The following is a 15,300-nucleotide window of genomic DNA, read 5'->3' as shown; positions in this document are numbered from 1 at the left end:
ATCATCGAAAAAGTTTTGATTTTCGCACCGACCTCTATTTTGAAAAAAAGCGTGATGATTTGGAAGGTCATATCTCCGCGTGGAGTTATGTCGTTTTGGAACGTCATATCTCCGCGCGAAGCTATGTCGTTTTAGAACGTCATATCTCCGCGCGGAGTTATTTCGTTTTGGAACGTCATATCTCCGCGCGAAGTTACGTCGTTTTGGAACGTCATATCTCCGCGCGAAGTTATGTCGTTAGAATCATCTTTTCTTTGAAAAGAACAAAACCTGGAAGAATACATAAATTAGATATCTTAAGCGTAAGAAGGTTCGACCACTATCTGTATTATAAATGTATAAACTTTTCTGTTTTGTTTTTTGAAACATCATTGGCTCTTGCTGGCTTGAAGAAGTTATTTAATCAAAGCAGGCTTACGAATTACTGCAATTTACTCATTTATTTGTATTGTGTGTTTAATTTAATATTATTATATTTTCTTATCCGTCCCATTTAAGCTCGTTATTCACATAAATTTGTAGCAGGCTGCATCGACTGCTTGCAGCATCATAAAACTGCTTGTTTATCAGATAAGCAGTGCACTACAATAATAGCTAATACAGAAACCATTTCTAGATACAGCTATTTAACATTGACACATACCTTTGGGCGGATCCGAAAACAAGATTTTAAAAATTGCAAGGTAAAGGCATTGCAAGTCAATTAATCAAATTTATAGATACTTTTTAAACAATAGAAAGTATATATGTATATTCGTTATGAGTCGACAGTCATATCAGCTTTCCGTTTAATTCGATAGATTAGATAGAGTAGGGCAATGCAAAAGTAAGGGTTAAAGATAGAAGAAGTATTTTAATTTATTTAGCTCATTATTCACTTTGGAAAACTTGCATTTTTGAGGAAAGCTGAGGTTGCCCCGCTTTTCCAGTTCGATTTAAGATGCCTGATCAACTGATCAGTTTCCCTGGGGCGTGCTCTCTGATGTCCCCAATAGTCATTGTGTGTGCCCTATTAAGCCAGCGAGGAAAAATGCTTGAACGGGCTGCTAATTTATGACTTCCAAGTTCTCGCACGAAAACGAACTCGGAAACGTGAACAAAACTGTGAACGGGAACAGACCTTTTGGCTTTTGTGCGGCCCAACTGCCGCAATTTACGATCAGTCCATGGAGCTGCTGCACCATTGTCCGCAATGTTTATGCAATGTAATGTGATTTTATTGCAACAGCTGAAGCTTGTAGAGCTGCTGTATTCCGCTTTCTTTACGGGCGTTGGAGCATGCCATCAGGGCGAAGCATAAGAAGATTGCGATCATTCTTCTTGCATCTTTCCCAGAATCCTCTCCCCGCACAAATTGTTATAGTCCTTAAAAAGAAGCCTGTTACAATTATGGCACGTGAGACGCAACTGAGACTTCTCCTAAATCCTTGAAGATTTCCCAAAGGAGAACTTGGTCACTTGGTCCAGCCACTGCCTGTCACTAGCAGAGGGCTCCCCGAGGCTCAATTTGGAAACATTGATGCTGCCACGACGGAGCATATTAGCTTGACCTATTCTGCCCGTAACTGATCAGCCGGGCAAGTTGTGTGCCACTTTCGGTTTCCAGACTCAACAATTCCACATGTGAATTGTGCAGAGAATGTATGTTATCGGGTCTGTATGTTAAGCATTGCCAGGCCGAAACTCATGCCAAGTCCCAATCGTCTGAATGTGGCACAAACAGTATCAATTACCAATTGTTTATATTACAACGTGTTATTGATGCTGCCGTTGCTACCACAATTGCCACAGTGCATGGTGTTCGGTCGGTCTTTGTTTGTGGCCTGGTTGGCCAGAGCTTCGGTCGGAAACTTTGTAAATCCATCAATTGGTCGTTATCTTGATCAGGAACACCGCGCTCTGTCTGCAATTTGTTCAAGGTTTTGCAGAATCTTTTCGTTGTTTGAGTTTAACAAATAACGATTTTCTTATGCGACTCTTAATTTAACTAATGTCAGTTAGTCTCATACACGTTTATAGAAAAGGAAATGCAATTAAAATGAATTGTTTTAAGGTCATGATCTTTTATTTATCGAGGTTAAGTGTAGAAAATGGAAAGTTAGTTACTTGAATGCATTATAGACCTATCAATCTAATTATTTTCTTTTTTATTTTTTTTTTTTTTGTTATTAAAGCGTTCAACAGTTCATGACGAAAGTAAAATATTTGCCACACAATATTACAAATATGTGTGTCCCAAAGATATGTGAGCTTTTACAATAAAAGGTTTGGAATAAATTTTTTAATTTAATAAAATGCTAAAAACAACACTATATTGGGAACAGCAAGTCAAAAACTTGTCGATACACAATATTTTTTATTTATTTCTTATTTTGATATTGTAGCAACAATCAGCCGAACCTTCTTTTACCAACTTCTTAAATTTTCTTTTCTTACAATTTTTATAAAAAGAATAAAATCTATTCTTTCAAATATATATGATAAAATATTATTAATATGTACATTTCGCCAATATTAAATTAAAAGTACATTTATTTTAGCATCTGATCAGAAAGCCTTTAGCTTGTCAACCAGCCATATAAAACTACACAACGTTGATGTTCATTGAGTTGTATCCTTGAGTGCAATACTTCCTTTAAGAATTATGTAGGCTATATCCCCAATAAAGTTATAACTCCTTTCCTATATAGATCAATATGATATAAGTGTGGCGTGATGTAGCGAATCTCCACGATGGAATTGCATAGTCAACGCAATATCTCCCAATATTCACATGTTCAGCAAATTAATCGGTGGTATAAGTCTTTACCTATAGTACTAAGTTTGAAAAATATTAATTTTTGGGTATGCTTTCAGATATTTTTTTTCCACATTCGACATATTGTCTAAATACTTTAATTATTATTAAATTATAAATGTACCAGAAATTACATATATTAGGTAAGGTAACACCAACAGTCCAAAAATTGAATAGGAATGGAATTAAGAATATGAAGCGTTAAAATTAAATTGAATGTAAGCTTCTTTAAACCGAAGATATAAATATAATATGCTTTAATGAAAAAGGCTTTTATTAAAAAAGCTAAATTCATAAAAAGCTTTTATCTACTGCTCTGTTTAAGTACCTTTTGTTAGAAATTGTTTTTCGTCACCGAATGGAACATCGGCTCGTTGGTCTAGGGGTATGATTTCCGCTTAGGGTGCGGGAGGTCCCGGGTTCAAATCCCGGACGAGCCCAAGTTCGTTACTTTTTATTTATGTTTTATTTTGTCGTTATTTATTGAAAAAAAAATAGATGTAATTCATTTGGGCTCGTCCGGGATTTGAACCCGGGACCTCCCGCACCCTAAGCGGAAATCATACCCCTAGACCAACGAGCCAGTTGACTAAAGTCAACATTCTTAAATTTAATAATAGTGTTAGTGTTTTCAATTTTAATTTATTGGTTATTGGTTAAATCATGATTCAGCGTTAAAACTTCATATAATGCAATTAATTCGGTTGTTATTTATATGCAGTACAAGAAAATACCTGTTATCTACTTTTACTGAACCAAATAGCTTTGTTGGCACGAAATCGTCAGCTGGCTCGTTGGTCTAGGGGTATGATTTCCGCTTAGGGTGCGGGAGGTCCCGGGTTCAAATCCCGGACGAGCCCAAAGAAAATAAACTTTTGCGGAATTTAACTTCAAATTATAAACAATTTTGCATATTTTTAATTTTTTTTTTTTTCACAAATAACGACTTAATTGTAAATACAATAAAAATATATTTTATTTGCCACGAACGTGACCTTATTAAAATTGCATCAGTAGTAAAATATTTGAGTAATACCAATGGTTAACAGAACAAATAGAGTTTAATTTATTAATATTTATAATGCACTTACATTTTTTATATGTGATTTATATATTTAGGTATATATTTCGCAAAACAATTTTGATATTAAAGACAAAAACCTAACAAGTTACTTATATGCACGTAAATTCATACTGACAATGCCATATGTGTATAAATAGTTGAGCATAACATTTATGGTCTGTTTTTCGATTGTCCTAAATACTACATAAGTAAATGACACATTTAATGGACATAGAAACTTTTGGGTAAATGTAACAGATACAATACGATTATAGAATAACTGATAAATACATTTCGTCAAATAGAAAATTTATTTCTTGCCAATAATTGATACTTTAAATAGTGGCTAGTTTACGATGATTTTGTTGTAAGTGTTATTGGTGCTGTAGATATAATGATTAGTTTTTCCATTGCTCAACGTCCTTTCCAGCTAACGGCGGAAGGGGGCGAACATTTGTTGTTGTTGTTAGTATAACTCAATCTTTTTCTCGTTCTCGGTCTTAGTTAAGAGAAGCTGCTGCAACATCACCAACATCATCTTTATTAGCCATGTTTATATTTATGTATTTCCGTACGATTTTGCATTTGGTTTAAGTTATTTTTATATGTTAAATATTTATAATAATTTATTTATTATTAGCACTAATTATTCTTTGGTTATTCCACTGGTTTTGTTGTTGTTCGTTCTTGGTTATGGTTTTTCTTTCAACTGTTTTGTTTTTCGTTTTGTTTTCCATTATTTCATTGTTGTTCATTGTGCTTTTTCCTTTTGTATTGCATTGTCGGGGTTGTGCTGTTGCTGTATGTTAATGACGGCATCTGTTTTATATATTCGTTTGTGACTGGGTCCCTTTGAATTGGGCAGGCTACTAATACCTGATGCTGATGCCGATGCTGATGCTAATGCTGATGCTGATGATGATGCTGGTGATGTTGGTTTTGCAGTGGATTTTCGTAAATTCTTTCCAAACGTTGAGCTCGGCTTTAGACCTTGAAAAGAGACACGGAAAATTCATGAAAGATACTTTGGTATATGCAAAATACAATGTTACGAATAAATGTGTTGATATATGTGCTTGTGTGTGTGTGCCGTATGTTAATGGAAAACAACATTAGTTATATCTTATACACCAAAAAATAATAGATCACGTGGACATATATCGTTGCAGTAGGGAGAGATAAGAGATTAGATAGATAGAGGGCGACAGTGAAGTACGTGTATACAGTGGAAAGAGATTCTTATGCGGCGGTGCGCAGACCAACGTAATAGGAAAGTGAAATGCATTTCGTTTACCTTGAAAACATAAACGATTCTGATATATGGCAAATATATCGCAGGGCTTGTAGCACGGCTCATAGGCTAGCTCTTCGCCAGTGATTTCGATATCGTTGCCGGAATCAGAATTGCTTGTGGCAGACGTTTGGGAACGACTGAGCTTATTGGAGGGTATCACAAACTGGTTTTGCTCCATTTTGTCGGGGGCTCTCGATGCCGTTACGTGGTCTGTGTCTGGGTCTATAGATGCTGTTGGATTGATTCTTGTTGTGTTTGGTTCAACCATTTTATGTGTTGGGCACTGAACAGGCTTTGGTTGTGATGTTGTGTTGTGGAAGATGGTAACAAAGTGTATTAGTTTTTGTTTTGGTTTTTGTCTAATTTAGTGTTAGTCACAGATATTTGTTGCACAGTGTACTATATGTTTTGTCACAATTTCTACCATTTGGATGTCAATTCCGGTAAAAGCTGCGCTTAGTTATATATCTATCTAACTTACGATTCCAAAAAACAATAAGCAGGGCTTACCTCGCTATCTTGGCATGCAGCGTCCTCTTTCGAGCCTGTTGTCAGCCCCTGGACAAAGTGCACATCGCTTCCAGGATCATCTGAGGCCAAGTGTGCGCGAAATTGTCTATTTCTTTGATAGGAGTCAGATGAATGAGCTGTATACGAACATGTACTTGTAAAGCGTTTACCTCAGCTCCAGCTGTTGCATTTGTTGGAAGTGCCTCAACTTGCCGTTGGCCAGGTGCAGTTTTTCCTCAAGCGCAGCGTTTTCCACGCACTTGATGGAGTACTTCTCGGAAAATGACAAAATCTCTAGCCGCAGCTCATCGAGCTCCTCTCTAAAAAGAGTGTGGGAATAATTTAATAGTGTTCGAGCTGGGCAGACTAGGGTCACTCACTCCTTCAGCTTAGCGCCATCTCCACGCATGTGTTCGCCTCGCTGTACCTGATGCAAAAATTCCGCCTTGAAGCGTGCCACTTCGCGTTGTACTTCGCTCTGGTGGGCCTTGCGCATGGCATCCAGGGCGGCCAATGTTGCCTAGCGTTAAAGGTGTTGAGATCATGCTGGAAGCTAATGCAGGTTGCACTACATACCTGCGTTTCCTCAGCTAAAGCGGTTTCCTTCTCCGCCAACAGACGCTCAATTTCTTGCTTGTGCTTTTCTTCCATATCGCAGATTAGTCGACGATGCGATGACTCCATTGCGCTGAGGCCCTTCTCGCAGAGTGTCTTTAATGTAAATAATTAGATATAGCTTTAAGAATAAAGTGACTTGAAGATGGAGACATACCCTCAGCTGTTCAATTTCTGTCTGATACCGTTTGCGAAAACTCTGCTCATCGGCGGCATTGGCATGTTCGTGTCGATACACCTCCCTGAGGCATTCAAGCTGTTTGCCGTGCTCTCTTTCGAGCAGATCGAGACGTTTCTCCATCCGTTTGCAACGCTCCTGCTGTCGGCCCAGCTCGTCGCTTAGCTCGTCTCGCTGCTTCAACAGCTTCTGCTGCTCCTGCTCCTGGCTGGCGCATTTCTCCAGTGCAATCGCCAGCTCGTTCTCACGCTGCTCCAACAGTTGTTCACTTCGCTGGAGGTCCGTCTCGGTCTGTTGATGAAGTGCTGTCAGCTTCTCGACACGCTGCCGAAACTCGCAGCACTTATGGCAGGAATCCTGCAGGCACGAGAGTTCCATTTGCTCGCTGACCATTACGCAGGTCTCGGTAAGAGCACGCTCCAATTGTCTGAGTCCGTCCTTGCGCTCATTGAGGGGAGAAACGGATCGACGACTGCGATGGCCCGCGCGCAGCAGCTGCAGCTGGTTCAGACTCTGTTCTAGTCGCTCCTTACTGCTGAGCAGAACATGTTCTAGACTATGCAGACGCTGCAGCAGATGGGAGTTTAAGGGCGATGATTGAATACTGGAATCGCTGCTGGACTCGGTGCTTGGGACAGTGCTAGCTGCAGGCTTGCGTTCCACTGTTTCCCTTTGGAGCTCAGTCAGCTTGAGCTCCAGCTGCTCCTTGCCTTTCAATGAGAGTGAACGTCGTCGTTCGGACTTGGCCAGTTTCTGCTTAAGCGCTCGCACCTGGCGCTCTGAAGTGCTGTACTTGATCGTCAAATCTTGAATCCGTGCAGCCATCAATTGCAGTTGGGCCCCATCTTCCATCTGGCTGCGTTCCAGTTTCTGCTGCAGTGCCGTCTGGATCAGTTCGAGCGCATCGTACTGGTTCTGGGACTGTTTAAGCTCACGCTTCATAGCACGAATTTCATTTACCGCCTTCTCAAAGCGGCTGCGCAGCTCATTGTACTCCTCGGCCAGCGAGTCCCGCTGCAAGCAATATGGATCTATATCGCTTATCGTGGTCAGATCACTGAGCGAGTCCATGCGCTTCATTTTGTGACGCTGCAAGTTGCTGAGACTGGGCACCTGGCTGTTGTCCGCCTGCAATTCGCGCAGTCGCTTATACAGGCTCTCGTTCTCCTCGATGCCCTGCGCCAGACGATCCTCCAGCTGCTTAATCGTACACTGACTCTCCGTCAGCTGCACGCTCAGGCTATGCACCAGCTCCGCTGCACTTTGCTTGGCACTCGCCAGTTCACCGTTCAGTTGCTGCTGTTGTTCCTGAAGCCGGGCCGTGAGCTCCTGCTCCGTACGTTGCAGTGTTGTGAGCAGCTCCGACATGCGTGCCTCGCGCAGCTTGGCTTCGGTACGCAACGTTTCGCATTGTTGCTTGAGCTCGCGGTCTGGCCGCATTTCCTCGGGCACGGCCATTAATGGCAGCTCATCGCTGGCCACACTATCGACTGTACTTCGGCGCGAGCTGGGTGGAGAGCTGCGGCTGCGCTTATGCAGACTAGCCAAACTGCGATTGCGCAGACAGCTGCGTAAGACAGGTGGAGAAGGTGACAGCGGTGAGCCCCAGTCGAGGCTGTCCCGACGACCGCCCTCAGAGGCCGTGCGATACTCCTCATCAGAGGAGAAATGCGGTGCATTTGCCGGGGTTCCAGGCGTGGCCGGACTAGAGCTGAGCGGGTGCGTCTGAAGCTGTGCCTTAATAAAGTCCTGTTCAATTTCGCTTTGCTTAATTACGGATGACGTCACCGTCGTTGGCGAAGTCTCCAACTGTTGCGGTAGCCCTGCCGCACTCCTGAGTGCGACCAGCCAACTATTGCGCGAGCTGGGCGAGAGACCGGCTAGAAACAGACGCTGCTTGTCCCAAGTAATCAGTTGGAAGGCATGCTGTTTGCTGGCGCTGGGCTCTTCCACTACATTCGAAAGGCTGTTGACATCCAGGACGCCATCGAGCACGCCTCTTTCCTCGCACAGCGGATCTCTGTAGTAGAAGAGCGCTGCGCCACATAGCGTGAACCAGTGCTTGCTCCACTCGCCCGTGCGATTATCCAGCTTCATTAACCAGCCTTTTTTGGCGTTAAGCGTATCCTTTAGGCTTTTGGCTGACGGCTTGTTTGAAACTGTGCACTTATTGGCCTTGCTCGCGGGTCTCAGCTCATCCGCCTTGGCCAGGTAGTTGGCGCACAGCTCGTCCAGATTACAACCGCCATCGGGATCGCCACGTTCGTGCTGATAATGCTTAGCGGGTTTTAGCTGCAACTGCAATCGGGCGCCACCTTTTCCGTTTTTTGCGCCCTCTACCCCTTGCTTAGGTTGTTGCTGCTGTTGCTGTTGTTGTTGTTGTTGTTGCTGGGACACCAACACTGTGGGTATCTTTTTGACTATTGCAGATACAATTGCTGGCGTTGAATTGGCCGCCAATGGTAATGACTTTGGTCTCAGATTGACACTCGTTTGCTCGGAGCTAGCGCTTGTCGATTTGCCGGTGGACGTCACTTGGAAATCGGTCTCATCACGCGATGTCTGGTACTGGTAATGATGGTGATTATTTAGGGCATTGTTGACAGCCGTAGACCAACGCTTGTTCTGGTGTTGACTTAGATTTGTGTTAGCAATGTCCTTGATGGATTTCTCATCTCGTCGCATGTCCTCGATCAGCAAACAGCCCGTGGGTTGAGACACTGCAAGCAGAATTATTTTTGCAAGTCAATTATTGATATCAAATTGTTGAGCAGACCCTCTGCCTAGACCACATGTCTTTTCTTCCCAAGGAAAAAAGTTATAAGAGCCCTCGATTGGTAGTTAAGTGCCCCAAGTGTTTGTTGAAGAAGCGCTAACATAATACGCATAAGCATGTTGATTGATCATAAACTATTCAGTTATCAGGGCCATTTATTAAAATTGGTTCTAGTCTTGCTTGAGGATTCCATTTCCCTGGAAATACTTGTGCCATCCATAGAGCCATAATCCGATGTGCGGTAAGTTATTTGTGTGCAAATATAGGAAAATTATAAAAACGAGTTGAATGGTAAAAGGATCCCTGCGAGAAGATGCTCGATAACATGGTAAAACGTTCTCGTGAAAGAGTGACGAGATAGCTAGTGCCATAATTTTATTAACACCCAAACGAGCAAACGATGCATTGGCAACTATCAGCGGCATTGCTGCTGAAGTTGTCCCATAAATATATGTGATTACAAAATATATATTTTGAAGGCCTCTTGGCTTTGCTGGACCCGTTTCGCTTTATTATGATAATCATAAAAACTTCCAACTCGCCATTAAAACCAACCGTGTCTGTGCTTGAGTGTGCCTCAATTCGGTCAGTCGAACAGGTTGAACTCTTAGCCAACTTTTCGGGCAGTCGAACTCCCTGCGTTTATCTTGATTATTTAGTTGTGGGCCCGGCACAAAAAAAAGAAGACTTCTTTCTCCGTAAGCTCAGCATCTGCTCCAGCATCAGTTGGATCACGACGCTCGCCTTTGGTTGAGGGACTGACTCACTAGGCAGGTTCAAGGTTACTGTGCTAAATGGTGGGGCATGCCTTTAATTAGCCAACTTGTCGGTCTCAGTCGCTTAAGAAGGGCAGCGACCACTGCGTAGCCGTTGATTACGCTCAGCTCTAAAAGGTAAGCATGTATGTCTGTAGTTGAATTTATATAGCCTATAATATTATAAATACAAGCAGACAAAAACACAACAGACATACACACAGACCAGCCTAAGCTGTCAGTTTATTTCGCATTTTTTATCACACCCCGTCCATTCGTACTAACTATTTATTACCAATCCAATGCAGAAGAAATATTAAGCATCAAAACTGTCGAGACTCTGCTGCTTAACTAATAAACTAAATAAAGGCCAACCTAGAAACCCATTACTGATATGCTTCTCAAATGCATGTAGCTTTATATTAATTGCATTTCTTCAATTAAACAAGAGCAAAAACACACATATTTTACAATTGTAATAATTTTATAATTTAATAAGAAAAGTATTATAAAAATAATCTACTGTTTTTAAACTTACTCGAACCCCAAAGTTGTCCATAAAAAAATTTAAAATTGCTGCGGGATTCGTGCTCAGCCTCAATCCGAAAATATTCCCAAATGAAAAATTCAGCTAAATATCTTAATATTTGGACTATACGTTGGTCTGGACAAACTCTTTAGTGTATATAGATACACGCTATACTCAGCCATACTTCTTTAATTACACACGTTTGATTAATTAAAACTGCAATTTAGCCACTTTAAACAATCCACTCAGTCATGGACAGCTTCCTATCCGCGGACGAGTTAACTCCGCCTTGGTATAATAAATAATCAAATTCCAAGTTCATTTGCCAGTCCGGGTACATCTTTTGGGCAATACAAGCTTGGCCAACCAGGCTGGCAGCCTAAGGCAAGCCTTATACCATGACTTTGAAAAATTTCTAACTGATTGGAACGATGGCATAAACTGAGCTTGGCTTCTGCCAGTAAACGTACTCGTTATACTTATGAATATTGATTGATTATTGGTGGTCCAAGTCTACAGTACTTAGTATCTTGCTCTCTCACTCTCTAACTCTTGCTTGGACAGTTTTACAACCCGCATCGTCATATGTTTCTGCCCCTTGTTGTTTTTAGCTAGACATTTAATTTTTCCTGTCATTGTGCACTCTGCATAATTATCCACAGCGCATCAATAATAAGTTGGTTAATATGTCAGGATATATTAGGTATTAATAAAAAGCTTTTGTTGATTAATTATACCCTGAGCCCATTAATAATGGGTAAAAGGGGTATAATGTATTTGTGCAAATGTATGTAAGAGGCAAATGTATGTAATATGCTGATATATCGATATCGATTATCGGAAAAAACTCAAACTCATACTGCACGGGAACTAGAAGCACCTACGTTCTAAATTTCAAAAATTGTCTCTAGCACTTATATGTTCTGAGGACCTTGCGTTCATTGTATGGACAGAAACCATTAATTCCAGCTCTTGGTTCTTATATCTAAAATGCTATGCAGGCACGGCCGGGGAATACCTGTTAGTTATGTATATTTGTTGATAATATATCCGTCCACGTTTTTAACAACTGCGCTCTGGTTAATTAGCTTATCCTCATTAAAATTGATTTCAATACATCTTTAGTCAAGCACTTATTAGCTTATTTTCTGAATTCTTTCGTTTTCTTTGCCGGTTTTAGCTAGAATTTGCCACTCGCCTGCAGACTCGTCATCAACTGGCAATTTATCAACTAAATATTGAGATTTGTTGTATGTGGCAAGTCCTAGAAGATTGTCGAGGATCAAGTAACGGCCTGAACCTATGCGTGCATGTCTTTGTGGGCCAACAACCCCGAGTAGCAACAACGATGCAGATACACTATAATTTAAGCGTGAATATCATTTTTCCATGAACAAGTATCCTACAGCAAGGCATGTGGGAACATTCACAGTAACTGCAATTACCAGACTGAGCCTAGAGAGCCCACAACTCTTAGGGACTGCAAGCCTAAGCAAGGGCTGGAACAAGGGCAAGGGCAAGGGCAGGGGCCATTTGGCCATTGTATGCGTCTGGTGGATCTAAAGAAAATTTATGAAGCCTACCATTAAGTAGGAAGCTGGAGAAAAGGTGGCCTGTTGCTGCACGCTTGTGACTTGAGTTGTTGTTACTGTGTGAATTCAAGGTTAATTTTGTAGCTGGTTAAAGACTAGCTACACGCACGGACCGCAGCTCCCTTCTCCACTGGTCTGCACAGCCGTCGCAACGCATTGCCTCCCTTATGCCACCCAGCTCAGAGTCTGTCTGGGCTGTGCTTGATAATTTTGATTGCTGCAAGCCATAAATGATCATAAAAATTATAGCAGCCGATACAAAGAGGGCAGCTAAAAAGAAAAAACAAAAACAAAAACAAAAAAACTACAACATGCCTCGATAAGGAAGGGCGTATAAAATCACAATCATAAAACAGATTGTGCAAATAAATGCTTTGAGGCGAAAAGTAAAAGTCACTTTATCATCTTTATAATACCAACGTGTCGCTAACATGCATACATACATACATACATACATTAGCTGCTGTTTATGTAGTACATCAATGACTACCGAGTGCCAGATAAATGCTATGCCAAAATGTGTGCGTATCAAGTCTGCTCGTAAAGAGGGACAACTTGGGAAGCTGACTAGTGATTTTGGTGTTTATACACTCATAACTCGGTATTGCATAAGTAGTCTTCAAAATCAGAAGACATCCAGGTATGGTAGATCGCCTTACTGGATTTGATTGGTGAACAAAAACTTACCTCGATTTGTGATCTCATTGCCAGCATTACGATTGTTCTCGTCCTGTCCGCCATGGCAGCTCGATGAAGACGATGTTTTTGTCTTCCTTGAGGTTGAAACTTGCCGCTGCTGAGTCTCGTCTTCGTCCTCCTCATCCTCGCCAGTCTCGACCCCATCGTCCTCGTCGTCATTTGCCATAGCAGTGACTGATAGACTAACCGTGGTCGGCGAGCTGGAGTCATCGAGACTACATAACAGATTGCCGGCCGACTGCGAAGACGTTAGCGTGTCCTTGTGGTAGGAGCTATGGCGGTTGCCCAACTTGACTGCCATGTCCACATTCGAGGACTGCCTTAGGCAGCTGATCTGACCGCCTGGCAGTGTGGTGCTGCGCTTGTGACGGCTTTTGCATTTGGGAAAGCCAGTCAATATATTGAGCCACCACTGCGACTCATCTGGACTGATGCCCTTGACGAAGGTCACGCGGTCCTGTGCAGTTATGGCAATCGAGTTTGTATGGCCTGTAACCTCCTCGGCACTGCTCACTTCGAGTACTTTGGTCATATCAATGCAAGCCTGTGGCACCGTCTCGGGCTGCAAAACAAGCGAAATCTTAGAGAGTTCTGACAATTAAGGTGTAAAATGTTTCCCTGTGTCCGCCCCTGCTGTGAAAAGACGGATATTAGATAGGTAGACCTGGCTAGTCAGATGTGACTTGACTTGATAGCCGGACGGATATTCCGCTACAACAAACATATTCTTTTCACTTTTCGAACAGATTATAAGCTTTATTATAATTTCATTTGGAATACTGTGACCGACGGCACAGGTAAAAGCTAGAGCTATGTCGTAATTAGTTTCTTTAACGTGATAAGCATTCTGGGACTACAAATATTTGTATCTCTGACAGCACATAAGTTTTTATTTTAGCAACGCCAAGGTACTTACATAATCATCCACTGAATAAGTCAGCTCACCATCGTCGTAGAGAACAAACCATCGTCTTTGCCAACGCTATTAGGAGTAAAAAATAAAATATTCAGTTTTAGCTTCGATTAATAAAACTAGTTGTGCAAAAATGGTACATATTTCTTTTATGGATCTTATGCAAGTCTCAGTAGAGATCCTCGTATAATAAAAAAAAAAATATATAATAAATATACATATATTATGTTATGTGCTATGATCGTTATGCATAAACCTATGTGAACAGCTCGGTCTGTCAATATTATATTGCAATTAATTTGATTTGCGCTCAACACTTCCCACGACTCATTGACATGTTCTCAAGTTAATCCAATACTTAACAAAATGGAATTACTTTATTTGCTTCCGTGTTCATGGGCAGCAATGTATTTGCGTGTCAGGCATTTGCGATAGCCCCTGCTTTGTCGGATTATTAACATTTTAGTCTACCTACGGCTGGTGTTGATGGTAAATTATTGCCATTGGCCGTGGCCGTAACGCCCCCTTAGAAGGAATCACAGTTCCTTAACATGTCGCTTGGGTAGTCGCCGTCATCCCTGAAAAAATTACTATCCAATGCCTTGGCATTTATACTGGTTCCTGTTACTATTGTTGCTCGCAGATGAATACAGAAATCATAACAAATGCATGTCATCAACAACATGGTAGAGGTGGTACATCTACCCGCAGACACATGCTCTGCACGGGCTCCGGTGATATTTATGGTGGAGCTCGTATTTATGCAAATTGCTAAAAGTCAAAGCAAATTAAGCCGAAGCTTCAGGTAGATGCCGAACCCCAACAACTTGTAATACTTTTATATTATCCCTGCAAAGACAACTATTGTAGTAAATCGTGCATGAGGTGTGGCAGGTTGTGCTAGCTTGTGCAAGTACTTAAATATAGATTAAGTTCCCAATTGAATCCCTTCTTATATAGTGAGAACTGAAATAAGTCGTCTAGCACCTCTTTGAGAGGAAAGTGTATTTACGGTAACTACATTGAATAAGGGAATCTAAAATCCAGAGTAAACATTTGATGTTGAGTCGAGTTTTGGGGCGATTGACGGACAACACTTACGGTAGGTTTTAAATATAAACGATCCTTTCTTACTTTATTTATCTGTAATGTAATTAACTGCTTGTCCTGAAAGACTGAAACTTGATTCGTGGACCCAGTATAAGACGTAATAGCCAAGAAAATGGAACCTTACTGACTGCGTTTTAGAAAGTTCCTCCCATATGAGAGTTATTTTATTTATTATAATAACGCATTTTTTTGCTGCACATCGATTTCTATCCATTTTTAACATTCCACTTAAAATCATTGAAGACAGTTCCCAACAATTCGAAAAATCCACCTCAACGCTTGAATGGGATAAAATTGGAAAAAAATGTTGGTATTCGGCCCGAGTGTTTTTCGCGATAATTTATGGAATATCGTATCGATGTGATCAAAAATTCAAAAGTTCATGACCACAGTCTCTAAAATTTCAAGTTTTCCAAATCTCGCAAAACTTTTGGCAGGAAAACCCAAACTTTTTTGGTTTTAAAAGAGT

The 15,300-nt window shown here is 41.3% G+C and overlaps 1 protein-coding gene and 3 non-coding genes across 4 annotated transcripts in view; 2 read left to right on the top strand and 2 right to left on the bottom strand.

Annotated features, from left to right (window-relative positions):
* Positions 1–3,165: 3,165 nt before the first annotated feature.
* Positions 3,166–3,237, top strand: Trnap-agg. The gene has a single exon. It is a non-coding gene; the product is annotated as a tRNA-Pro (tRNA).
* Positions 3,238–3,308: 71 nt separating this feature from the next.
* On the bottom strand, positions 3,309–3,380 carry Trnap-agg. The gene has a single exon. It is a non-coding gene; the product is annotated as a tRNA-Pro (tRNA).
* A 205-nt stretch (positions 3,381–3,585) lies between these two features.
* Positions 3,586–3,657, top strand: Trnap-agg. Its single transcript has one exon. It is a non-coding gene; the product is annotated as a tRNA-Pro (tRNA).
* Positions 3,658–4,771: 1,114 nt separating this feature from the next.
* LOC115763323 (protein outspread) overlaps positions 4,772–15,300 on the bottom strand; it is a 71,150-nt gene continuing 60,621 nt past the window's right edge. Inside the window, exons 3-10 of the mRNA XM_030705823.1 lie at positions 13,725–13,790; positions 12,797–13,370; positions 6,437–9,177; positions 6,241–6,375; positions 6,045–6,184; positions 5,835–5,984; positions 5,665–5,776; positions 4,772–4,850 (exon numbers count right to left, since the gene is read on the bottom strand). Of these exons, the coding sequence (XP_030561683.1) occupies positions 4,845–4,850; positions 5,665–5,776; positions 5,835–5,984; positions 6,045–6,184; positions 6,241–6,375; positions 6,437–9,177; positions 12,797–13,370; positions 13,725–13,790 (3,924 nt within the window). The 3' untranslated portion in view covers positions 4,772–4,844. The remainder of the gene's footprint in view (positions 4,851–5,664; positions 5,777–5,834; positions 5,985–6,044; positions 6,185–6,240; positions 6,376–6,436; positions 9,178–12,796; positions 13,371–13,724; positions 13,791–15,300) is intronic.

The sequence above is a fragment of the Drosophila novamexicana genome, unplaced genomic scaffold (genome assembly GCF_003285875.2).
Source record: "Drosophila novamexicana strain 15010-1031.04,08,12 unplaced genomic scaffold, DnovRS2.1 tig00000739-arrow-arrow-pilon, whole genome shotgun sequence".
NCBI classification, from domain to species: Eukaryota; Metazoa; Arthropoda; class Insecta; order Diptera; family Drosophilidae; genus Drosophila; species Drosophila novamexicana.
This window is presented reverse-complemented; position numbering and strand designations above follow the sequence as displayed.